We start from the raw sequence: 26,880 nt of genomic DNA on the forward strand, positions 1-26,880 counted from the left end.
TAGTTGCAGAATAAAGAATTCCTACAAATCAATTAAACAGGGAATCCAATGAAAAATGGGCAAAATACTTGACTGGCACTTCTCAAGAGAAGACATTCAAACGGTGTATAAACATTTGGATGGTGCCCAGTTTCAGAGGCCATCAGGAAAGTGCAAGTTAAAACCACATACTCAGAAGAATGCATAAAATAAAAACGATGGAACATACTAAATGCTGAAAAAAATGGAGAGTGACCAGAACTCTTACCCACTTCTGGTGGGCATCTATATTCATACAATCACTTTGGATCCCGTTGGTAGTATCTACTAAGGAGGGAAATATCCACCCCTTAAGACCCAGAATTCCCAGTTCTAAGTAATACCTGACTTGGTATAGTCACATATAGTCACCAAAATACGCACAAGACTATTTGTAATAACCTCAAACTGGAAAATACCCAAAGGAACATTAGTAGTGGAAAGAATACATGTTGATATAGCCACACAATGGAGTGTTTTATAGCAAAGAGAATCAACAAACCACATGCAACAATATAAATACACTTCACAAACGCGATGCTGAGCAAAAGATAAAGTAACTCATAATTTACGATTCTATTTATGTGAAGTTCATGAATAAACAAAAACAGTTAATGAAGTCTGAAGTCAGGATAGAGGTTATTCTCGGGGGGCCGACGACCGGATGGAGGGGACATGGGAGGCTGGTGATGTTGTCTTTCTTGATGTTTGTAACACGGAAATGTTCACTTTGGACAATTCATGAGGAGTGCATTTATGACATGTGCACTTTTAAAAGCTGTGTTATATTTTAATAAAGTTTTAACGGTAGTTTTCACCCCAGACATGGGTGATAACTATTCACAAAGTAGACGGGGGCCCAGGGCTGAAGCCAGTGTTCAGTTATTTCTCCGGGGTGCTAGCTGCTGATCTGGATCTTGACATGTAAGGTCACCACTCTGCATGAGAAAAATGAAGGTATTTGGGGTTTTTCTCTTTGCTGATTATCCATATACCTTACAAAATATTAGTGTTGGTCATTTGGAATCCAAATATTTGTTGGTTTTTAAAGATACAACTTTTTTTTTTTTTTTTAAGTGGGCTGCATGCCCAACATGGAGCTTGAACTCCTAACTCTGAGATCAGGGGTCACATGCTCTACCGACTGAGCCAGCCAGGGGCCCCTAAAGATATAGCATTTTACATGCTTACGATAAAAAGACAAACAACCTTTTATATAACAGCAGCAGGGATCATAACGAAAGAAACCCTGAATGGGAAGGCAAGGGACCCAGTTCTAGTTACTTCTTGCCCTCTTCCAGTTGGGTGAACAGGGGCAAGTCTGAGTCTCAGTTCCCACTCTCTGGGATTAATGCTTTACCTGCGTGAAGGCAGATAAACTCTGTGATCTCTTCCTTTCGAACTCTGAGATCTAAATCTACCATCTCCTGTACTGGGAAAACTCTTAAATAAAGTGACTGATGATGTAGCTTTTCATACCACCGTTAATTTCCAATGCTTTGTTCTGCTGACATGTTCAATTACAAAGGTGGCTCCAAACACATGAAATGTTTCGAGGTGTATAGCAAAGTACAGTCTTAATGCAGTAGATCATAAGGACATCTCACCTTCTCTTCATCCCCATGCTGATCTCTTGGTTTTCTTGGGATCTGTTGTTCTGCAGTGAGGAGGGTTTTTAGAAAATGTTCCATGTTGGTAAAGAGGAGAAGATCTGTGTTTCTCTTAATATACTGTGGAGAACGTGGAGGACAGAGTTAATACCTTTGTTCCCATTTCTTTTAAGTATTCCTGGATCTTCTTAGCCAGACTGGACCTGAGCATAGTACATACAATTCTGCCTTTAAGATAAAGCAAGACCTCTCCATAGACGGTGGTTGACAGAGGACTGGCCGTCCAGATCCACAACTACCTCTGTCTCGGGCAAGTTTTTAACACTTCTAAGTGTCAGTTTTTTCATCTGTAAGCTAGGAATAAAAGTAGCATATAGCTTATAAGGGCATAGGGAAGATTAAATGAGATGATGCATGTAAAACTCTCGGCTGAACAGCCGGCACATGGCAAGTATATAAATCATGTCTGCTATGACCTGCCTCATAGTTACCTCTGGTAGATCAGAATATTTCAGTATATAATAGCGTCAGGGTCCATGCAAACCTGTTCATTAATACGGTAAATATACTGAGAGCCTCCTTATGAGTCTGGCGTGGGGGCTACCTTAGGAAACAAACCAGACGTCTCTCACCTCACGGAGCTGATGTTCTATTAGGGGAAGAAAAGCAATAAACAAGCCTATGTGAGTAAGTTATGTAGTCCGTTAGGAAGTCATACAGGAGAAAGAAAAGCAGAGTAGAGTAAGAAAAAGCTGACGAACAGGAGAAAGAGGGTTGTGAATGAGATGCGCTAGTCAGAGCAGGCCTCAGGGAGGTGACACTTGAACAAAGACCTGCAGGAGGTAAGGGAGTTGTGCATGCTCTAAAGCCTCAACCTCAGTGCCACGGGCATTCTGGGGTGGAGAGTATTTTGTTGTGGGGGCTGTCCTGTGCTGGTTAGTGGCATCCGTGCCTTCTAACCACTAGTTACCAACAGCAGTCCTCTCCATGGAGAAGGACAATCAAAAATGTTTGCAGACATTGCCACATGTCCTGTGCGAGATAAAATTGCTCCTGGTTGAGAACCATTGCTGTTGCAGGCAGAGGGGAGTGCACCCGGTGTGTCTGAAGACTAGCAGGGGGGAAAGCATGGTTGGAGGTGAGTGACAGAGGGCAAGAGTGGCAGGTGAGGGGGTGGGAGACAAGGGGACTTGGCTTCCTTGGCTTTGACTCTAAGTGAGATGAGGAAGCACAGCACGATTTTGAACAAATCCATTTTCATTTGAAAAGGATCACTGTGACCAGTGTGCTGAGAACAGACTGAGGGGAGGCAAGGTTGGGATCGGGGACCAGTTAGTAAGTATTACAATAATCCAGGTGAGATGATGCACGCTCACACCAGGCTGCTAGCACTGCAGGCAATGAGACGTGGTCATATTATGGATCTACTCTGAAAGTAGAGCAACAGGGTTTCCTGGATTGGTTATGGGGTGTTTGTTACAGAGAGGTTTCAAGGAAGACTTTGGCTTGAAAAACCAAAAGAATACAGTTGCCATCAACTGAGATGGGGAGGGTTTTGAATAGAGGAGGTTTGGACAGAAGATGGGTTTGGGGCATGTTGAACTTGAGATGCTTCTTAGACCTGCAAGTGGAAGTGGCTGGTAAGCAGTCGAGGACATGGGTTCAGGTAGAGAGTTGGGTGGAGCTGGAGATAAAAATTTGAGGGTCCTTGACATGCAGATAGGGTTTAAGCTAGAAGATGGGATGAGATCCCCAAGGGGAGCAAATATAGACAGAGAAGAGAAGAGGACAAGACTGAACCCTAGCCCTCCCACACAAAGAGGCCAGGGAGAAGAGGCGGGATCAGCAAAGGAGACTGAGAAGGAACAGCCAGATAGGTAGGAGAAAACCAGGGGACACTGGTATCCTGGGGGCCAAGTAAAGACTATACTGAGGAGAAGAAAGTGAGTGGATGTGTCTGATGCTGCTGTCAAAGGAGGAGAGAGAACTGAGCATTCTCTGGGGTCTGTGGCAGCTGGGGTGTGACTGATTCTGGGGTCGTCACCATCACCGTCAACAACCACAAAATAAATCTCTGACTCGGTAACTGATGGGGATCTGATCATAGACAGGTGTTTACAGAAATGTACTTAGGAGATCTAGAATCTGATCTCAGATCTACCACTACAAATAGCTTCATGATTTTGGGCAAATAGCTTATTCTCTCCTTAAATACAAAATATGACTAAAAATATGTATGCTACCAAAAAAATATGCGTGCTACCCATTCTGCAGGATTGCTGGCTGGATCAAATGAGAGAATATACACATAAAAGTGCTTTGAAATGTATAAAGTTTTATATAACTAATGAGAGAGAAGGTACTCGTGTTTATAACTCAAGAATGAATTGATCTTTAATGGAGGATGACAGTTTGAAGACCATGGATATTTTTAATAGTTAAAAAGCTGGATGATAGTACTCTCAGAAAGGCGCTTTAAATAACACAGTATTAAGAATATCCTTGTCAGGCTTGCACAGAAAACAACACACTGCATTTCGGTAAATAGGCTACCACCGGGGAATCTAAATTTAATTACTGAGTCACAGTGAGTTTTCTAGATGGAATTCTGCAAATTGATAATATGTTAACGTGGGACTTGAGTTAAGTAACTATGGAGCCCCCTTTGCAATCCCGATAACTCAGAGCCTGGTACCCACCCTCTGCCTTGTAGAACACAGGATTAAAAAATACATTGTCGTATGTGGTTTGAGAAGCAGGCTGAATGTCAAGGCAGTGTGCCACGTGGGGAAGCCAGAAATATCTGAACAGATCAGACACTGAGGCATTTACTCGGTGAAGAAGTCAATTTTTAAGTGACATATACTACACCAGTTAAAATTCGTTACCTCTTCTGATGACTCTGGCTCCAAGCGAGACTCACACTTCCTTTCAAGGAGTGTAGAGAGAAGATCTCTTCCTCTTTCAGAGATGGGCTGCTCGTCCAGCAGAGCAGCGCTTATGCTTTGGTCAAGCTTACTGTCCCAGGAGACCGCGGACATCCGCAGTGTGGTAGAGAAGGCTTCCCCGAAATAAGCCTGCAGGCCCTGGTTGAGGAAACAGCGAGGGGACCAGATCAGTTCCACTCTAGGTAACTGCTATTAAAGCTTCAAAATTTTAGTTGAAAGAAAAATGGGGCTTGGTAAGGATCATCTTTCCTTGCCCTTACCACGGGTTATGACTGTCATTCCCAATTCTGGTGAGGCTTATGTATGGACGAGGAAGTAACCCCAGAAAGCTGTGATGCCATTCTCATAGGAAGACCACTTCTGTCTGAATTCCTATGGAGTGGTGCATGCATTTTGTTACATGCTGTCACAGGAAATTTGATCAGGAAAACCTTCTTCCTGGCCAGGCAGTAGGAACCAGAGGCCAACAATGGGATAATTTTTGAAGTAGCTTTGAAATGTTGCACAGCTTCAAGAATTTGTTATTCTGGGAGAGAAGCTAAGAGCCCGGTGCATTTATAAATACCTTGTAAAATGACCTCAGAAAGGCAGGGTTTGAGTCCTGGCGGAAGTCCTCGGCGGTGGCGATGTGGGCCAGGCAGCGGATCAGCAGCAGAATGAAACTTCCCACGGACGCCAAGGACTCTCTCCCAACGGACAGCGTGTTTTCAGCGCTCTGAGTAGAGGAGATACCCACACAGAGATGTCAGCCTCAGGGAATGTTTCCACTACCTCTTCCTTTTCCTAGTTTTATGTGGTCTAATATAACTTTTGGGATCAAAAAGTCAGAGACTCACTAGGGTTAATGGAAATTTACTGAAGGAAAAATTCATATGTAGAGGGGAAAAATTATTGCTTTAGTTCAACTCCCTGAATAAATCATGTTCCCCACTGTCTCTCCAGTTTTTGCTACCCCCATGGTACAGAAAATAAACTACTAGAAATTCAGAGTGAAGTTACTCATGCATCTCTGTTTTTTAAATCAATGTCCTCCAATCACTGCTTCCTTAAGCAGTAGTTCTCAAACTGTATGTGTGGATAAGATCACAAGGGAGTGTTCTATTCTTGGGGCCCATCCCAGAATGTCTGGTTCCGTGGGCCGGTTTAAGGGAGTCCTTGGCATTTCCATTATTACCAAGCTCCCCAGGTGGTTGACCCACGAGGTGCAAGGACCACAGTTTGAGAATCGGTGACTTATAGGCCTCTCTGACTTTGTCTTTCATGCCTTTATTGTAATCTGGTTCTCAAATATTCTGTCTTGTCTAATTGATTTGAAATAACTCCCTTGTTCAGGCAATAGGTTGGCATGGAAAAACGTTAGTAATTTGGAGTCAGACAGTCTGAGATCTGTCCCTGAGCTCCGGGTGGTGGCACAGAACAGTGGTTAAAAAATGAGTTTGAGTTTAGAACTTGAGTTTAAACTCTTGGTAACACTGTGATCTTGGGAAAGTCACTTGGTGTCTCAATGGGCCTCAGTCTCCTAATTCATAAAATGGAGATAGCAAGAGCACCCACCCCCTAGGGTTGGGTTGTTGTAAGCTGTGAATGACGTAACACGTGTAAGGCGTACGGCCAAGTGCCTGACACACAGTACTCAATGAAGACTGAGTTGGCTTCCCCGTCAGTAAAATGGGATTAAATTCTTGTCTACTTCATAGATTGCTTTGAGGATCAAGTGAAAGGATGCCTGGAGGGTACAATGAAAGAGTAATTTTTGATCTTATTAAATCCCCTAACAACCAACTAGTTGAGTGTGAACCATTTCCTAGTCCTCTAGCATTGGTTAACAGTGCCCCTCTCCGATCACTGTTTACCAGTGAACTGTTCACAGTGTTTAAGGTCTGTGTACATCAGCTTCGGGCTGCCACCAAGGCACTGCCATGCCTACATATTTGAGGAACTGCAAGGACAGGAACAATTTCAATCCCTTTCTGCAGAAAGATGCTGATTGTGCAGGATTAGCTGAAGCTGGAACCATGACTCATGGTGGAAACACCAGTCTGGAACCATCGACTTTGATGATGGAGATTCATTAATGGGCACAAAGCCATTATGATTCTCTGGGCCGGGACATATTCATTTCACTAATTGGAGAAAGCTTTTACATGGTGACATTTATGATGCCTTACTAAGTGACTTATTACCAAGGGGGATAAAGAATGTCAGGACTTGAGCGAGAAAAATGTTTTATAACATTTGGTCTTTTTGCTTCTTTTTAGACCCTAAAATTTTACAAGCCCTCATCTGGGGCTGCATTTGCAGCACCTGATAGAAGAAGGAGCCTTGGAAGGCGTTGTCTGCAGCGTCCATCGCAGGAAGACGAGAAGCAATCTGCAGGGTGATTTCAGGAGCCTGGAAAGAATAAGAAACAAATAAAACCCAAAGCAAAACCCATCCTCTTGCTAAACAATTCTCATGTGGCTCAGCTACACAACACCAAACAAATTAATGGGAAGTAAATGCATTGGAAGATCAATTTAAATTTTAACAGGATAAGAAGATTCAGCATACACTACAGGAAAGTGCAAAGAGTATTTAGGTGTTCAATATTTATGCTAATTACAAGAATTAATTTATTGCTTTTCTAAATAGAGTGTGGCAGTCAGGCATGGGGGCTCTCGAGCATGATGCCTGGGCCCTCACCCCGCTCTGCTCTCTCCATTGTAGAATCTTGGGTAAGTTAACTCAATCACTTTGTATTTTCCCACCTCACTTTTAAAATGAGAAGAAAAAATAGACATAGGACCCTGGGAATATGGCAGAGGAGGAGGACCCTAAGCTCATCTCGTCCCACTGATACGCTCAGATAACAGCCGCATGGGTGTAACTAACCCAGACAATGACCCTAAGACTCGTAGGACAGACTCTTCACAGTTAATCACAGAGAGGGGGCCACACTGAAAAGGGTAGGAGGGCTGGAGACGTGGTTGGGAACGAAACCCCCAGCAAGAGGGGGAGATAACCACACATACCAGTTTGACTGCAGCCCCAGCAATGGGCGGGGAGCTGACATCTGATCCGACTGCTGATCCCGCCTACCAACAAAAACCTCACAAGGGGCAGTATGAGGAGAGAGCCCTATAGTTCAGGGTCAGTGCAATCCCAAGGGGTTGACATCTGGTCTGACTATAGGCCTCACCAACAAGCAAAAGCCTCTCAGGGGACAACACGGGGAAAGCACCTGGTAGTTCAATGCGACTGCACCCCTGGCAAATGAGCCGAGAGCAGGCATCTGGTCTGACACAACTACAAGCCTAAGGCGGCCCCAGACTGGCCCCTTAACAGCGTAGGGACCAAACCCTCCCCACAACAGGCAATGTGGACCATTACAGCTGACTGGACTGAAGGCAATATGTCTCAGCGCAACAGTAGCGTAAACACAACACACATAGGAGACCCCCTGGCGCACTGGTCTGGTGAACAGAGGACATTGTACTGTAGGGCACTACTGGGCCTCTTCTTCATATGGCTGCTACTTTCTTTTTCTTTTTTTCCCAGTAATAATATCTTCTTCTTCTTCCTCTTCTTTTTCTTCTTCTTTTTCTTCTACTATTACTTCTTCTTCTTCCTCTTCCTCTTCTTTTAAAGATTTTATTTATTTATTTGACACAGAGAGAGGCAGCGAGAGAGGGAACACAAGCAGGGAGAGTGGGAGAGGGAGAAGCAGGCTTCCCGCCGAGCAGGGAGCCCGACACGGGGCTTGATCCCAGAACTCTGGGATCGTGACCTGAGCTGAAGGCAGATGCTTAACGACTGAGCCACCCAGGCGCCCCTCTCAGTAATATCTTCTTAAGATACAATTTTTTTTCTTTTTTTTTGCAAGTATTCATTTAAATTCCAGTTAATGTACAGTGTAATATTAGTTTCAGGTGTAGAATTTAGTGATTCAGGGGCGCCTGGGTGGCACAGCGGTTAAGCGTCTGCCTTCGGCTCAGGGCGTGATCCCAGCATTCTGGGATCGAGCCCCACATCAGGCTCTTCCACTAGGAGCCTGCTTCTTCCTCTCCCACTCCCCCTGCTTGTGTTCCCTCTCTCGCTGGCTGTCTCTATCTCTGTCGAATAAATAAAATCTTAAAAAAAAATTAAAAAAAAAAAAGAATTTAGTGATTCATCATTTACATACAATACCTGCTGCCCATCACAAGAGCCCTCCTTAATGCCCATGACCTATTTCACCCATCCCCCCCACCTCCCCTCCAGTAACCATCAGTTTGTTCTCCATAGGTAAGACTCTGTTTCTTGGTTTGCTTCTCTTCCCCCTGCCCATGTTCATTTGTTTTGTTTCTTAAATTCCACATGTGAGTGAAATCATATGACATTTATCTTTCTCTGACTTATTTTGCTTAGCACAATAGCCTCTAGCTCCATTCATGTCCTTGCAAATGGCAAGATTTCATCCTTTTTTGTGGCTGAGTAATATTCCATTATATGCGCGTGCGCACGTGTGTGTGTGTATGGTGGGTGTATATCTATAGCTATCATGTCTTCTTTATTGATTCATCAGTTGATGGATGGACATTTGGGCTCTTTATGTAATTTGGCTATTGTTGATAGCGCTGCTATAAACATTGGTGCACATGTATCTCTTCAAACTAGTATTTTTGTATCCTTTGGGTAAATACCTAGTAATGCAATTGCTGAATCCTAGGGTAGCTCTATTTTTAACTTCTTGAGGAACCTCCATACTGTTTTCTGGAGTGGCTGCACCAGTTTGCATTCCCACCAACACTGCACCAGGTTTCCCCTTTCTCCACATCCTCACCAACACCTGTTGTTTCCTGTGTTAATTTTAGCCATTCTGTCAGGTGTGAGATGATATCTCATTGTGGTTTCGATTTGCATTTCCCTGATGATGAGTGATGTTGAGCATCTTCCCATGTCTGTTGGCCATCTGGATGTCATCTTTGCAGAAATGACTATTCATATCTTCTGCTCACTTTTAATTGGATTATTTGTTTTGGGGGGTTGAGTTTTATAAGTTCTTTATATATTTTATAGATACTAACCCTTTATCAGATATGTCATTCGCAAATATCTTCTCCCATTCCATAGGCTGCATTTTAGTTTTGTTGATTGTTTCCTTCACTGTGCAGAAGCTTTTTATTTTGATGAAGTCCCAGTAGTTTATTTTTGCTCTTGTTTCCCTTGCCTCAGGAGACATATCTAGTAAGAAGTTGCTATGGCTGATGTCAGAGAGGTTACTGCCTGTGTTCTCCTCTAAGATTTGATGGTTTCCTGTCTCACATTTAGGTCTGTCATCCATTTTGAATTTATATTTGTGAATGGTATAAGAAAGTGGTCCAAATCATTCTTTTGCATGTTGCTGTCCAGTTTTCCCAACACCATTTGTTGAAGAGACTGTCCTTTTTCCACTGGATATTCTTTCCTGCTTTGTCAAAGAGTAATTGGCCATATAGTTATGGGTTAATTTCTTGGTTTTCTTTTCTGTTCCATTGATCTATGCATCTGTTTTTGTGCCAGTACCATCCTGTCTTGATCACTACAGCTTTGTAATATAGAAGTACAGAATTGTGATGTCTCCAGCTTTGCTTTTCTTTTTCATGATTGCTTTGGCTATTTGGGGTCTTTTGTGATTCCATACAAATTTTAGGATTGCTTGTTCTAGCTCTGTGAAAAATGCTAGTAGTATTTTGATAGGGATTTTATTAATTGATGGCCACCACTTTCAAAAGCAGGAGACTTAGCTGACTTTCCTAATATGTAGACACAAACACAGAATTAGACAAAATGAGGAGACAGAGGAATATGTCCCAAATAAAAGAACAGGACAAAATCACAGCAAATACAGGGATGTACTGTATGGTGACTAACATAATAAAAAAAACATAAAAAAAAATCACAGCAAAGAGCTCAATGAAATCAAGATAAGCAATATGCCTGATAGATAATTCAAAGTAACGTTCATAAAGATACTTATTGGTCTTGAGAAAGGTGGGGAGGATCTCAGCAAAATCTTCAACAAAGAGATAGGAAATATAAAAAATAACTAATCAGAGATGAAGAGTTCAGTAGCTGAAATTAAAAATACACTGGAGGGGATTAACAGCAGATTAGAGGATACAGAAGAACAGATCAGTGAGCCGGAAGAGTAATGGAAAGCAACCAAGCTGAACAGGACAAAAGAGAATAATAATAAATAAAAGTAGGTTAAAGGAACTCAGCAACACTGTTAAGTGTAATAACATTCCCATTACATGGATCCCAGAAGGAAAAGAGAGAGCAGGGAGAAGAAAACTTATTAGAAGAAATAAGATGAAAACTTCCTTAATCTGGGGAAGGAAACAGACATCCAGATCCAGGAGGCACAGAAAGCCCCCAACAAAATCAATCCAAGGAGGTCCACACCAAGCCATATAATAATTAAAGTGGTAGGAAGTAGTGATAAAGAGAATTTTAAAAGCTGCCAGAGAAAAGAAAATAGTTACACACAAGGGAAACCTCATAAGGCTATCAGCTGATTTTTCAGCAGAACTTTGTAGGCCAGAAGACAGTGGCATGATATATTCAAAGTGCTGAAAGGGAAAAAAACAAAACAAAACCCTGCAACCAAGAATACTCTATCCAGCAAGGCTATAATTCAGAATAGAAGGAGAGATAAAGAGTTTCCCAGAAAAACAAAAGTAAAAGGAGTTCATCACCACTAAACCAGCCTTATGAGAAACATTAAAGGTAATTTTTTAAGTGGAAAGAAAAGGCTGTAATCAGGTGTAATAAAATTAGGAAAGGAAAAAATTTCATAGGTAAATAGAAACATAATAAAAGTAGATTAATCACTTATAAAACAGGTATAGAAGTTAAATTATAAAAGCAGTAAAATAAATTATATCTATAAAAACCAGCCAAGGAATTCACAAAATAAAAGGATGTAAAGTATGGCATTATATAAATAAAATGATGGGGAGGGGATTAAAATTTTAGTGCTTTTTTTTTTTTTTAAAAGATTTTATTTATTTATTTGACAGAGAGAGAGAGAGCACAAGTAGGCAGAGCAGCAGGGAGAGGGAGAAGCAGGCTCCTCATTGAGCAGGGAGTCTGAGGCAGATAGATCTCAGGACCCTGGGATCATGACCTGAGCCGAAGGTAGATGCTTAACTGACTGAGCCACCCAGATGCCCCAATTTTAGTGCTTTTAGAATGTGTTCAAATTTAAGTGACCATCAGCTTAATATAGACTGTTATATACATAGGATGTTACGTATCAACCTAATGGTAACCACAAGTCAGAAACCTTTAATAGTCAAAAAATGAAGAGAAAGGAATCCAAGCATATCACTAAGGAAAGCCATCAAACCAAAGGGAAGAGAGTAAGAGAAGAAAGGAATGAAAAACTACAAAACAATCATAAAAATACGTAACAAAATGGCAAAAGTACACACTTATCAATAATTACTTTGTTTGGAGTTTCTAGCAGGGGAATGCAGTACTCATATCTCCTCAATAATTACTTTGAATGTAAATGGACTAACCGCCCCAATCAAGACATGGGGTGACTGAATGGATAAAAAAGCAAGACCCATTTATACGCTGCCTACAAGAGACTCACTTTGACTTAAAGACACAGATTGAAAGTGAAGGTATGGAAAAACATTTATTATGCAAATGGAAGTGAAAAGAAAGCTGAAGTATCAATTATGGACAAAATAGACTTTAAAACAAAAACTGTAACAAGAGACAAAGAAAAGTACAACCTAATGATAAAAGGAACAACAATTCAACAAGGAGATACAACAACTGTAAATATTTATGCACCCAACATGGGAGCACCCTAATATATAAAGCAACTATTAAGAGACGTAAAGGAAGAAATCAATAGTAATACAATAACAGTAGGGACTTTACCACCCCACTTATATCAATGGGTAGATCATCGAGAAAGAAAATGAACAAGGCAATAGTGGCTTTGAATGATACATTGGACCAGATAGATCGAAGAGTTACATTCAGAACATTTCATCCAAAAACAGAATACACATTCTTTTCAAGTGCAAATGGAACATTTTCCAGAATAAATTACATATTAGGACACAAAACAAGTCTCAACAAATTAAAAAAGACCGAAATCATATCATGAATATTTTCTAACCACAATGGTATGAAATTGGAAATCAATCACAAGAAAAAAATCCAGAAAGAACACAAATACATGGAGGTTAAGTAACATGCTGCTAAACAATAAATGGGTCAACCAACACATCAAAGAAGAAATAAAAAAATATACGGAGACAAATGAAAATGAAAACACAATGGTCCCAAATCTTTGGGATCTGGCAAATAGCTGTTGTAAGATGGAGGATTATAGCAATACAGGCCTAACTCAAGAAGCAAGAAGAATCTCAAATAAACAACTTAACCTTACAACAAAAAGGAGCTTGAAAAAGAAGAACAAACAAAGCTCAAAGCCAGTAGAAGTAAGGAAATAATAAATATTAGAATAGAAGTAAATAAAACAGGGACTAAAAAAACAATTAGAACAGATCAATGAAACTGGGAGCTGGTTCTTTGAAAAGATCAACAAAATTCAAAATTGATAAACCTTTAGCCAGACTCATAAAGACAGAGAGGGAGAGGACTCAAAAAAAAAATAAAATTGGAAATGAATAAGGAGAAATAACAACCAACACCACAGAAATACAAAGGATTATAAGAAAATACTATGAAAAATTATATACCCACAAACTGGACAACCTAGAAGAAATGGATAAATTTCTAGAAACATATAACCTTCCAAAACTGCATCAGGAAGAAATAGAAAATTTTGACAGACTGATTACTAACAATAAAACTGAATCAGTAATTCAAATAAAAACACCTCCCAACAAACAAAAGTCCAGGAACAGTGGCTTCCCAGGTCAATTCTACTGAACTTTTAAAGAAGAGTTAATACCTATTCTCAATCCATTACAAAAGATAGAAGAGGAAGGAAAGCTTCCAAATTCATTCTGTGAGGCCAGCATTATCCTGATACCTATACCAGACAAGGACACTACAAATCCCCCCACCCAGACTATACGCCAATATCTCTGATGAACACAGATGCAAAAATCCTCAAGAAAATATTAGCAAACTGAATCCAACAATACATTAAAGAAATCACTCACCATGATCAAGTGGGATTTATTCCAGGGGTGTAAGTGTGGTTCAATATTCACAAATCAATCAACATGATTCATCACATTAACAAGAGAAAGGATAAAAACCATGTGATCATCTCAATAGATGCAGAAAAAGCATTTGGCAAAGTACAGTATCCATTCATGATAAAAATCCTCAACAAAGTAGGTAAGAGGGAATATAATAAAGGTCATATATGAAAAACCTGCAGCTAACATCATTATATGGTGCTAAAACTGTGAGCTTTTCTGGAATTAGACAAGGATGTCCACTCTCACCACTTTTACTTAACATAGCACTGGAAATCCCAGCCATAGCAATCAGAGAAGAAAAAGATTTTGTAAAAGGCATCCCAATTGGTAAGGAAGAAGTAAAACTTTCACTATTTGTAGGTGACATGATACTATGTATGGAAAACCCTAAAGACTCCACAAAAAAACTACTAGAACTGATAAAAGAATTCAGTAAAGTCACAGGATATAAAGTTAATATATAGTGTTTCATTTCTTTTTTTTTTTTTTTTAAGATTTTATTTATTTATTTGACAGAGATAGAGACAGACAGCGAGAGAGGGAACACAAGCAGGGGGAGTGGGAGAGGAAGAAGCAGGCTCATAGCGGAGGAGCCTGATGTGGGGCTCGATCCCATAACGCCAGGATCACGCCCTGAGCCGAAGGCAGACGCTTAACCGCTGTGCCACCCAGGCACCCCTAGTGTTGCATTTCTATAACTAATAATGAAGTAGCAGAAACAGATACTAAGAAAACAGTCCCATTTACATGTGCACCAAAAATAGTAAAATACCTAGGAATAAACTTAACCAAGGAGGTGAAAGACCTGTACTCTGAAAACTACAAAGCACTGATGAAGAAAGGAATGCCTGCATGCCTCAGTCGGTTAAGCATCTGCCTTTGGTGCAGGTCATGATCCCAGGGTCCTGGGATCAAGTCCTATATTGGGCTCCTTGCTCATCAAGGAACCTGTTTCTCCCTCTGCCTGCCACTCCCCCTGCTTGTGCTCTCTCTCTCTCTCTGACAAATGAGTAAATAAAACCTTTAAAACACTGATGAAGGAAATTGAAGATGACACAAACAAATGGAAAGATATTCCATGCTCATGGACTGGAAGAACCAGTATTGTTAAAATGTTCATACTACCCAAAGCGATCTACAGATTTAATGCAATCCCTATCAGAATACCAATAGTATTTTTCACAGAGCTACCACAAATAATTGTAAAATGTCTATGGGACCACAAGAAACTTCAAATAGCCAAAGCAATCTTGAGAAAGAAAAACAATGCTGGAAGTATCACAATTTCAGATTTGAAGATATACTACAAAGCTAGAGTAATCAAAGCAGCATGGTATTGGCACAGAAAGAGACATATAGATCAATAGAACAGAACAGAGAGTCCAGAAATAAACCCATGCTTTTATGGTCAATTAATCTATGACAAAGGAGGTAAGAATATACAATGGGACAAAGATGGTCTCTTCAACAAGTGGTGTTGGGAAAACTGAACATAAGAATGAAACTGGACCACTTTCTTATACCAGACACAAAAATAAACTCAAAATGCACTAAAGATCTAAATGTGAAACCTGAAACCATAAAATCCCTAGAAAGCATAGTCAGTAATTTTCTTTGATGTTGACCATAGAAACGTTTTTCTAGATATGTCTCCTAGGGCAAGGGAAACAAAAGTAAAATTACACTATTGGACTACACAAAAGTAAAAAGCTTTTGCACAGTGAAGGAATTCATCAACAAAACGAAAAGGCAACCTACTGAATGGTAGAAGATATTTGCACATGATATATCTGATAAGGGGTTAATATCTAAAATACATAAAGAACTTATTACAACTTAACACCAAAAAAAACAAATAATCTGATTAAAAATGAGCAAGGGACACGAATAGACGTTTCTCCAAAGAAGACATGCAGACGGCCAACAGACACATGAAGAGATGCTCAACATCACTCAGCATCAGGGAAATGCAAATCAGAACCACAATGAGGTATCACCTCACACCTGTCAGAATGGCTAAAATAAAAAACATAAGAAATAACACATGTTGACAAGGATGTGGAGAGAAAGGAACCCCTGTGCACCATTGGTGGGAATGCAAACAGGTGAGCTACTGTGGAAAACAGTATAGAAGTTCCTCAAAAAATTAAAAATGGAATTACCATAAGGTCCAGTAATTCCACTCCTGGATATTTACCCAAAGAAAATGAAAACACTAATTTAAGAAGATACGTGCACTCCTATGTTTATTGCAGCATTATTTCTATAGCCAAGATACTGAAGCAACCCAAGTGTGCATCAGTAGATGATGGATAAACGACGTGGTACACATATATATATATAGATATATATAATGGAATATTAGCCATAAAAAAGAATGAAATCTTGCCATCTGTGACAACATGGAAGGACCTAGAGGGTGTTAAGCTAAGTGAAATAAGTCAGGCCAAGAAAAATAAATATCATATGACTTCACTCATATGTGGAATTTACGAAACAAAACGAACGAAGAAAAGAAGAGACAAAAAACCAGAGAACAAACCTGCAATTGCCAAAGGGGAGGGGGGAGGGGAAACAGGTGAAGGGGATTAAGAGCACATGTATCAAGATGAGCCCAGAGCAATGTGTAGAATTGCTGAATCATTATATTGTACACCTGAAACTAATATAACACTGTGTTAATCATACTTGAATAAAAAACTGAGAAAAAAAAATCTATGTCATAGGGTTTTTGTGAAGATTAAATGAATTAAATCATGCAAGTTATGAGAACATTTTCTTGCATGTATGAAGTACTTAATTGATTCTACTTACTATCATTTGAGAGATTAGACCGTAGATTGGTGAACTGACTTCTATCAGTCCCTTTAGAGGAGAGACTAGTAAATTCCCTATTCCAGCTGCTTAATCCTAACATATATCACCACCTGAAAGCCTCCTTCCTGGTCACCTCGACCTTCTTGGCTGCAAGATGACTGCTCCAGAACCCAGACTTACATGCAGCTGGGGGATGAGGAGGTGCAGGATGGAGAGGCCATACTGGTAAACCACGAACTCCCTGGCAGAAAGATCTGTGGGTTGCACAGTGATAAGCTCTTCGTTCTTCATTATCTGAGGTTTTGGGACATCCTGCAAAGAGCTTTTGGGCACTACAGAGATCAAGAGAAAACAGCAATGATTTCACTGACTTTTCTGTCCAGCAACGATTTTTAATAAAAGCAACAAGAACAACAACACAATCCAACTTAGAAAAAGGTGTATTTGCTTCCATCCATCCATCCATCCATCCATCCATCCATCCATCCACCCACCCACCCACCCACCCATCCATGCTATCCTTATGCACTGTGCCTCAGATCCTCCTGCCCATTTTCATGGAAAAGCAGTTGAGTCTCAGTCAATAGGAACAGAGGTGCCAGCACCAAAAAACAAACAAACAAACAAACAAACAAACAAACAAACAAACCCGCAATAAAACACCCCCCCCCCAAAAAAACCCCAAAAAATCAAGGATCTGGAAAAGACGGTAACCAATTTTCTTCTACTATTTCATAGGGTAGTTTGGAGCACTAAATGGGATGTACTCGGAGCTGTGTCTGGCACACAGCAAGCACCCAATAAACATTAGCTGGATTAACATCATAATCGTACTTCCTCACAGAATTGTCTCTAATGGGTCTTGGGTCTTTAAACATATTGTATTGTCTTTCTACCCTCGAGAAGACAATGAAAAAAAGCTTGGGTAGCACAGTATGGGAAACAATGCTGAACTGGCAGCCAGAAGACCTGGGTTCTGGTCCAGATCCTGGGAGGCACAGGGAAAGACACTAAACTTCTTTGAGCACCAGCTCTCTTATCTATAAAAAAGTAAGTTAATAATCTTTTGCTATCTTACAGAATTAGAGTTTGGGTGACCAGGCGTAAACAAGGCAATGCATATAAAAATGCTTTCCTTTTTTTTTTTCTTAAAGATTCTTATTTATTTATTTGAGAGAGAGAGAGAGCGTGTACAAGAGAGCATAAGCAGGGAGAGAGACAGAAGGAGTAGCAGACTCCCTGCTGAGCAGGGAGCCTGATGTGGGGCTCTATCCCAGGACCCTGGGATCATGACCTGAGCCAAAGTCAGACACTTAACACACTGAACCACCCAGATGCCCCAAAATTGCTTTCAATATTATAAAGTTAATACCATTGTAAGACAATGGAGGTTGAAGTGGTGGTGAGAACCCACCTTTCTGCCCACAGTCTTCTTCGTTTCCCTCAAAGGGAAGCCCAATTAATACTAAGATTGGTTAAGTTCTGGGGTCAGCAAAACTTTTCTGTAAAGGGTCAGTAAATCTTTTAGGCTTTGTCAGCTGAGAGGCAAAACTGGGGTTCAAATTCAGTGTTCCCACCTTCATGGTAGAAGTGTGGTCTCATTCTCCTGCAGCGCCTTCCCTTGCTTCTCTGAAACACAGCCGTCTGCCCTCCTGGGAATTCAGCACCACGATAGCCTGCATCTCCCTTTAGGCACTGCCTTTATGGTGCTGGATCATTTTTCATATGGGTAAGCAGGTTAAGAGCACAGGATCTGGGACTGAATTCCAGCTGAGCTCCCTGCTAGCAACATGATTTTTGACTACTTACTTGGCCTATTCAGATGCTTCAGTTTCGCTACCTATAAAATGAGTAGAAGTACCTACTTTACTGGGTTGTTGTAAAGATTAAATGAGCTCATGTATCCAAAGACCGAGACTAGCACACTACATATTACAAAGCACTCCATAAGAATGTTACTCTTCTTTTGACTTTGCCCCCAGTCATTCACAAATGTAAAACTCTTCTTAGCTTGTGGGCCACATAGAAACAGCTGACTGGAGTTGGCCTGTGGGCCACAGTTGGGTGACCTCTGGTCAAATTCAAGAGTGTTTATGGAATTATGCTGACTAGCGGCCTGCATCATGGTCAACTGAAAGGCATACGTTATTTCCTTCTAATCCTCTTCCACTTGGGAGGTAAGTGGGTTGAAAGAGATCTATATCTTCAGGGCAAGGCCAGCCACGTTCTTGTTTGACTTCTAATGTCAAGGGGTGGTATTGGTAAAGTGATCTGGAGTCCCTTTTTGGGGCACGGTCTTCCTATTCTTTGTCACCTCTGCCTATCTCCTTGTGTTTCAACCTCTTCCATTAACTCCTTGGAACACGTGGAGGGCCAGTATGGGGTAAAATCCTAAGATTTAGATTCAGTGTTTAGTGGGAAGGCAGAGAGTCTTTAGGATTTTCCCTTCGAAATTGGCCAAGTTATCACAGTGAGACTTTGGTTCCTATTTGTTATTCCTTACATGGAAAAGGCCCTTGGGAATCTTAGGTGTAGGGGTGGGGATGTAGAAAGGGATGATTGGCAGGTCAGGATTCTGACATTTCCTAGTCCCCAGAGGTCACACCATCAAACACCTTCAGTGCACCATGATAGTTCCAAACAGGGGCTCCAGGGAAAGGAGGTTACCTAGCTGGTGATGCATCTGTCCTTGTAGTTCAGCTTCCTCCTTGGGGGCTTGGGACCAGATGTCTATTTTCTTCAGGGTAGAAAAGAGTGGTGAGATCCACATGATGTCAACTTTATCTGCATCTGAACAGAGGGGAAGAAGACAGTTGTTGGAGTAAGGGCCCAGGACTGTGAAGTAAGAAAGAGCCAGCCGTAGTGTCAGACATGACAAGTGGCCGGTAAGATGGCCCCCAGGATCCTCCCACGTGTATCCATGCCCTCTGTTACCCCTCTCCTTGAGGATGGGTTGAACCTAGTAATTCATTTCTAATAAATAGAATATAGTACAAGTAATGAGATCAGGATAAAATAAGACTGTGGCTTCCATTTTTTTGGGTCCCTTCTCACTTGTTTGCTATGAAGGAAGCCGGCTGCCATGTTGTGAGCTGTCCTATGAAGTCCATATGGCAAGGAACTGATGTCTCTGGCCAACAACCATAGGATAGAACTTTGATTCCCCAGGCAAACCTTGAAATGACTGCAGCCCTGGCCCAACACCTTGATGGAGCCTGTAGGAGACCGTGAGCCACACGCCCCCCACCCCTGCTAAGCTGCACCCAGACTCCTGACCCCCAGAAACTGAAATAATCAATGTTTGTTAAAACACACAACTTTCAGGTACTTTGTTACGCAGCAATAGAAAAAAAATACATTGGGTTTCTCTATGTTCTTCCTGAAGAAACTACTATGGCCACACTCGTAGAGTGCCAGGAGCCCTGACGGTAGCATTAGAACTTAGCAAATATGATCAGCCTTGGTGGCAGAAGGAAATGTTGGGGCAGTGAGCAGCCCTACCTGTTCTTGGCCCCTGATCCTCCACGCCTGGGCCATGGCCTTGAGCTCCATTTAGTGCTGCAGTGAGGCTCTTCAGGAAGGGGATCAAGAGTGGGCAGGCAGCAGCTCGGTCCCTGAGAGAAGTGGTGATCATGCCATAGAATCTGTCTCCAGGGTAATTCTCCAAACATGCAGGGGAGCCTGAGGCAACGATCTAGGACACAATAGTCAGAACTTGGTTTCATGCGTGGCTCCCACCGGTCCCACGTGGCTGCTTTGGGAGCTTCTCTCAGAAGCCCCCACTAAATTGGACATGCAGATCTCCATGGCCAAGTCCAAGGCAGTACCTGGGTGTGCAAGAGGTGGAGGCGGCTCAGCTCTCGCTGGTACTGCAGGTGACCGAGGGCCCTATTCAGAAAGTTCTGTCTCTCCCTTACCACCTCCTGAAACTCATCAGAGAGATGTTCAACCACCTAGAGCACAGGAAGTGAAACACCCAAATGAGAATGGAACTTCTTTCTCTCCTCCTGTTCGTCTCCCAGCCCATCCACTGCTCCTAGGGCCCACCTATTCCTGAATATCACACTGCCCTGAAGAACCACATCTGATGACACAGGAGGATGTGCTCATCCTGCACGGGTCCCCTTATCAGCCTCCGAGCCTCACCTTCCTGGGACGGTTCCAGATCTGGGGGCTCAGACTCCTAGGCTGCTGCAGCCACATCTCCTGCTCCTGGCCCTGCAGCCGGCCCACTGCCTGCCGGAGCTTTTCTGCTGTCTGTCCTAAACTCTGCAGGACTTTCTGCATGCCCAACATCATCTCTGCCTCCTGCTCCCACTCCTCTCTGTCTGCTGCAAGGGGCAGAGGAAAGAGCCATGTGAGAGAAGCCACCTCTGGGGAGAGGGAGAAGAAGAAAAGACACAGTGGTTTATTAGAGCCAGAGAACCTGCCAGATCAGAGCCAGGGCCTGCCTGGGGGAGCCTGGCTGGTGAGCACATTCAGAGGGCAGGAGGGACTCCCCACCAGGAAGCTGTGGGAAGGGTCCCCACTCCCAGGAGATTTCTGCTCTGGGGATCTGGGCCCAGGGGACGCTGTCCCACCTTGAGAGAGCAGGCCCCGCTCTGGGCTGCTCTGTGTGCGCAGGGCGCTGGCTCTCCTCTCAGTCTCCTGCAGACAGCAGGACTCCAGCGCTGCCCGGGCCTCCTCAGCAGCCCTCAGCTGCACAGGACAGGAAGCGCAAAGGAAGGGGCCTCAGAGAGGGAGGCCGGAGCTCTGGGCTGGGCCGCCTCATGGTGGCCCTTCCTCCTCCCGCTCCTCCTCCACCCTGAGGCACTTAGGGGGTGACCAGAGTCTAGGGCCTGGAGCCAGGGAATCCTGGGACTTTGTCTGCCCTGAGGTGGGTCCCATTTTTGTGGTCAGCGGGGAGACAAAGGCTCCACGAGAGAAACCTGTGTAGTCTGGGTAACGGGTGGGGACGGTGAGGTGGTGTCTCTGGGCCTCACCTGCTGCTGGGCATCTTTGCCTGGGATGGAGAGCAGCTCATGGCCCAGCTGCCCCAGGCATTCTGCTAGACGCAACTCTTCTTGTCCCTGGCTGTGCCAGTACTGCTCCCGGGCTCTCAGCTCCTTCTCCAGGATGTCCAGCTGCAACGTCCGGATTGTTTACGGCTCATACGCTTTTTCTCCTCACAGCCTGGGGCCTGGCTGAAGATCCCCAGTGCTTCTGCTCCAGACAGGGGCCTCTCTCACCCTCAGGTGCCCATGACTAAGATCGGTGAGACAGCTGACTTGGTTGTAGGTGGAAAAATAATAACTAGACACCTGCTTCAAGATCCCAGTCCCTTTCTTCCTCCTTCTAGTGCCCAGCCTCTCTGGAGTCCCCTGGCCCCCTGCTCCCACCTTCCTCTTGGGAGGCCAGAGCAGGTGGGTGTGTGGCAGTGGGAAATTTTTCTCATCCCCTCATCTCACCCCTTCAGACGCCTCTGTGAAACTGTGATTTGGGGCTAGAATTAAAATGTCTTGGCTTCTAATGAGAATCTCTTACAACACATCCATCTTTGGTCCTGAAGTGAACCGGGCTGAGAATGTATGGGAGGACCCTAAGGCATTTCCATTTTCGTGGAGACCTGCCAAGGGCTGAATTACTGCAATAACCTCCTGGCTTCCTTCTCCAAGCTGGCCCTGCTGCCATCCATCCTCTGCACGGCTGCCAAAAGGAACTTTCTAGAATGCTGACTACATATTCACATACACACACATAAAAATGTCTGGAAGGAGATGTGCCAACCTGTTAATAGTGGCTGCATTTGGTGGGAGACTGGGGGCGAGGTGAGTAGTGTCTGGATGGGGGGCTGCTTATGGCAGATGGGGTGAGAGCAATGGGGAGGAGGGACCTTGTGCTTCTTCATTTACATATGTTAAAACATGTAGGATTATGAGTAATTTATTTTGTTTTTGTATTGTGCCAAATTTTCCAAATTTAAAAGTCTTAAAAATATTCATATCTGATCATATCACATGTCTACTTAAAATCCTTCAATGGCTCCCCATGGCTTTCATGGTAAGCCACACTGCAGGCCTCAGCCAGGCACCCAAGGTAGTTCGTGATTTGTTTCCTGCCTTGCTGGCTGCCCCTCACCCTCCCGGAATAGTCTTGGTCTCAAGCTCACCGCCTTTGTGTTGGCTGGCCGCCGAGGCCTCTTCTGACTCAGCCCAGGCATTGCCTCTTTAGAGAAGCCTTCCTTGAGTTCTCCTCCAGGTGATTTGGATGTCCCTCCTCTGTGCTCCCTTAACACCCTATAAACCACGATCATGGTTGGAACCCATGGCCAACCAGTTTCCTGAGGACAGGAGCCCCTAGTGCTTTTGCATCTCAACACCTAACACAGTGCCTGCAACCTACAGGGTACCTAATACACAGCTGTTGGATGAATGGAAAAAGGAATAGAATAAATGGCTCCTACAAACCAGACCAGGGTCTCTCACTCCCCGAGGTAGGGCCTCCAGCACTTGGACGATGGGCACCACCACTCCGGTACAGGGGTCTGTCTGAGCACCAATGACAGGACCAGGTTCCCCAGTCAAGGGGTCTATGGCTTGAGCCCCAATCGAGATTGGGACAAGACCTGTGGGAAAGAGAGAGAGAAAGAAGGAAGGGGTGGTCATGGAAAGAGGTAAGCATGGTGGGAAGGGAGCCAAAGGAACCCTTAGAACCCCCTCTGCCCTTCGAGGGGTTCTCAGCTGGATTAGAAGGCTTCTTGGAAGCCAGAGACCCTGAGAGTGAGGTTCTGAAGTGCTGATTTTTGAAAGAACCCAATATTCTCAGTGGGGGATAAATGACCTGTGGTCCTCGGGTTCTGGAATCTCTGAGCACTTTATTTCAGGTCTCAGCAGCCCTAGTGGAGGCATCAGAATGACTGCATCCCATGACTCATGAGTAAATGGACTGGGGGGTACCCCTCCTGGAAAGCGCTTTCTAGGGCTTTCTCATCCAGGGGTAAGTCACATTCCTGATCCCTCTCTGGCTTTCACAGGCCCCCAGTTCCCTCCTACCTTTGCCATCAGCATCTTCCATTGAACCTGCCAGGGGTGTGGTATCACCCGAATTCCCATCAGTCTTCATGCCCAGGATGGGCACCATGAGCCCTGAGCCCTCAGGGTCTGGGATCTCCATCCCGTACAGGACAGGGATCCACAGCTCTGTCCCAGGATAGCACATCATTCCTAACACAAGGGGGAGTTGGTAGAGAGAAGGGGGGTTGAGGGTTAATCCAGGCTCAAAGGGCTAATCCCTGACCAGAGAAGCCTCCCTGGAGGACTGCATTTTTTTCCTGTGGGGCCTCCCTTAGCATTTTGAATTCAGGAGGAAGGTACTGACTTTTGGGAGGCTGAGAACAATTTCCAGGCCACACTAAAAAGGTAAAAAAGAAAGGAACAAATATTCTTGAGCACCCACCATGTACCAGAAGTCTAAGCTTAAAAACTCCTTTTAAATGACATTTTATTTGGTCCTACCATGGACCTCAAGTATGTACTATTTTTATCCCCATTTTAAAGATGTTAAAACAGAGGCAGAGTGATGTAGTAACTTGCCCAAGGTAAAAGAGTTATTAAATGGTGGGGCAGGGCTTCAAACTCAAAACAATTCTGATCCAAAACCCTGGTTTTTTTTTGTCACATCATGGGCAGAAGCTTCTAGAAAGAATGAGTGAGGTAAGCTCCCGGAAGTTTCCCCTCCTACTTCTTTTCCTTGCCCGTCCTTGTATTAGTAGAGGCAAAAAGGACGTGGAGGAAACTCAGACCCCTGGTGTAAAATGGGTTTCAGGAGCCCTCTGAAATAACAAGAGAACATAGCTTTACAAACACAGAGTGTAAAGCCCAGCGGACTGGCAAGAGATGGAAGGACGGAGTTCAAGCTGAGCATTCACGGGGTCGGACACTAAGCCGCCATACTCCTTCTCTCTTCCCTCGTCCCATGTGTGCGTGACCACAGGACCGTCCCTGAGCTTACGAGCTGAGGGCATTGAAGCACTGGGTCATTCTGGGCCTGGGATTTCAGGGCCCAGAGCCTAGGTCTCGGTCAGTAGTACCTATCCTCCCGCCACTGGTCGTGATGGCTTCTGCTGTCCCCAGCTGCCGCTCCAGCCTCCGAGCCTGCTGTAGGACATGGTGCAGACTCAAGCCCAGTGCCTGTCTCATGTCCTTGATGGCAGCCTCCAGCAGCCCCTGTGTCCTTGATCTCGGCCTCTCCTGGTAACTCCGGAGCATGGCAATCACTCGCCCCTGGGCCACCAGCACATTGGCGTCCAGCAGGGCCTGTGATCCTCCCACGTGGGGCACTGTCTGGCCCTCCTGCCGAGAAGCTCCCTGCAGCCGGACTGTCTTCCTGCTCAGAGGCTCCTCAAAGCTGTCACCAGGCAGCATAAGGCTCCCCGAGGTGTCTCGCAGCCCGCCCAGAGCAAGCACCTGACCTGGCAGGGAACCCAAGAGGATGAGGTAGGAAGGGGACTGAACAGAGACACAGGGAGATGAGGCATAAAGGAGGACTAGGGCCTGCAGACCTTGTGAGTGAAGGAGGTGGGGGACCAGAAGTCAGGGGAGGGGAGTGTAAGGGGAGAGGGAGAGGGCCCAGGGGTAGCAACTGTGGTGGCAGGAGGAGGAATGCCCCTTCTTGGCTGAAAACATTCCTCTGCTTTTACTGAAGAGCCTGCTTGGGTCTCTTTTTTCTCCCCGACACGCTGTGCTGGAGATGGGGACGGGGATGGGGAAGCCGGGACCGAGAACACAGGTGGGGTAAGGGCAGAGTGAGGATAAAGGGTGGAAAGGTGGGTTTGGGGTGGTTTGCAGCCTGGACCAGAACATGGGCGGTTTGGGGGCTGGGGGGATTGGGAAGCCAGGCTGGGAAGGGAGGAGAAGGTGGGAGCACAGCACTGAGGACCGCAGACACCTGTGTTTTCATCCAACCCGACTCCCAGGATTGGCGAGATGCTTCCCGTGACTGGGTCCTCCATGGGGCCCCCCAGCTCTAGAGGGGCCAAGGTCTTGGTGAGAGGATTGCAGTATGTGCCCCCAAGAGTGAGCCACTGCCTGGTTTGGGGATGCAGAGTCACAGCCAGCACGGGCACCTCGATGCCAGTTGCCGGGTCTGTCATGAGTGCCCCCAGCTGTGATGTCCTTCTCGGCTGCAGGACGGGCAGGTGGGTGGCGGGAGGGGAGCCTGTGGCCAGACAGGTTGGGTAGGGCACATAGGGGAGGATGGCAGCTTCTGACGTTCGGACGACACCTGGACAGGGAGACAGGGAAGTGTTAGTACTCTCCATACACCAGCCTCCCTCCCCAGCCCTGCAGAGCCTCTTTGCACCTGGGAGCTCTCCCCAGCCTGCACCCTCTGCAGCAGGAATGTTAAAGCGAGGAGGGGCAGAAAGTGTTTACTGCTCTGTTTGTCATCATACCCCACGGTGCCAGGACAGAGCCCTGCTCCCTGCCTTATGCTCCCGGGGAGCTCAGCTCTGGGCTAGGTGGGGAACTCCTTTGTGGTCAGGGTCTCACCGGAACTGAAGTCGGTGGTGGGCACCAGGGTAGCTCTCTGTAGATCGTACCCCAGATTTCCAGCCTCAGGCAGCACCTTCCCAGTGTCAGGGTGGATGAAGTAGCCAGGGGGTATGGGCCCTGCATGACCACTGGCTGTGAGCATTGCACAGTTGGGCCCGGGGACCATCAACTTGGTGACAAGATCCATGCTGATGTCCTGGGCGCCCCCTTCAGGGCCTGCTGAGGCTGCAGGAAAGCAAACAACTGCTCAGCCCTGCGCCTGAGGCTGAGGGGGCAGGCTAGGGGCTCCCCTGGCTGGTGCCTGGAGGGAGTTGGTAAGAACCCCAACCCAACCCCAGTAGCAAGTGCTCCCTGATGGCATAGTATCTTGTCTTTTGCTGAGTGCAGGGCATGATTCCCCATTCGAGACATGACATTGTGATATCACCATATTGCAGGCTGGCAGGGACTGGAAGGACTTTGGGAAACAGTGGTGACAGCCTAGAGGTCACCTGATGGGGCCGGGGACTCCCAGAACTCAGAATTCCCGCAGAGAACCCAAGGGGATCCTTCTCCCACTCTTCATTTCCAGGCAAGTCCAGCATTCTCCAAATGTGGCCTTTTGCACTCATCCATCAGGCTTTTGCTGCCAGGAAATGCTCCCTGATGTGTAAAGCCATGCTTTTTTGTGGCAGTTTTGCTCGTTTCCTCCCCTGTTCTTCCCATTTCAGAGGCTCTTTCTTCAGCAACACAGCTGTTTCCCCACCACTGCACA

The 26,880-nt window shown here is 44.7% G+C and overlaps 1 protein-coding gene across 1 annotated transcript in view; it reads right to left on the reverse strand.

Moving 5' to 3' along the window:
- LOC148108818 (uncharacterized) overlaps positions 1 to 26,880 on the reverse strand; it is a 37,775-nt gene continuing 10,895 nt past the window's right edge. Inside the window, exons 14-28 of the mRNA XM_087868035.1 lie at positions 26,124 to 26,351; positions 24,665 to 25,045; positions 23,628 to 23,798; positions 23,043 to 23,200; positions 21,579 to 21,719; positions 21,177 to 21,294; positions 20,743 to 20,927; positions 20,424 to 20,549; positions 20,098 to 20,290; positions 16,777 to 16,928; positions 6,881 to 6,967; positions 5,142 to 5,291; positions 4,517 to 4,714; positions 1,626 to 1,748; positions 1 to 956 (exon numbers count right to left, since the gene is read on the reverse strand). Coding sequence (XP_087724161.1) covers positions 897 to 956; positions 1,626 to 1,748; positions 4,517 to 4,714; positions 5,142 to 5,291; positions 6,881 to 6,967; positions 16,777 to 16,928; positions 20,098 to 20,290; positions 20,424 to 20,549; positions 20,743 to 20,927; positions 21,177 to 21,294; positions 21,579 to 21,719; positions 23,043 to 23,200; positions 23,628 to 23,798; positions 24,665 to 25,045; positions 26,124 to 26,351 — 2,471 coding nt within the window. The 3' untranslated portion in view covers positions 1 to 896. The remainder of the gene's footprint in view (positions 957 to 1,625; positions 1,749 to 4,516; positions 4,715 to 5,141; positions 5,292 to 6,880; positions 6,968 to 16,776; positions 16,929 to 20,097; positions 20,291 to 20,423; positions 20,550 to 20,742; positions 20,928 to 21,176; positions 21,295 to 21,578; positions 21,720 to 23,042; positions 23,201 to 23,627; positions 23,799 to 24,664; positions 25,046 to 26,123; positions 26,352 to 26,880) is intronic.

The sequence above is a fragment of the Ursus americanus genome, chromosome 16, assembly GCF_024610735.1.
Source record: "Ursus americanus isolate L20-20 chromosome 16, mUrsAme1.1.p, whole genome shotgun sequence".
Lineage (NCBI taxonomy): Eukaryota > Metazoa > Chordata > Mammalia > Carnivora > Ursidae > Ursus > Ursus americanus.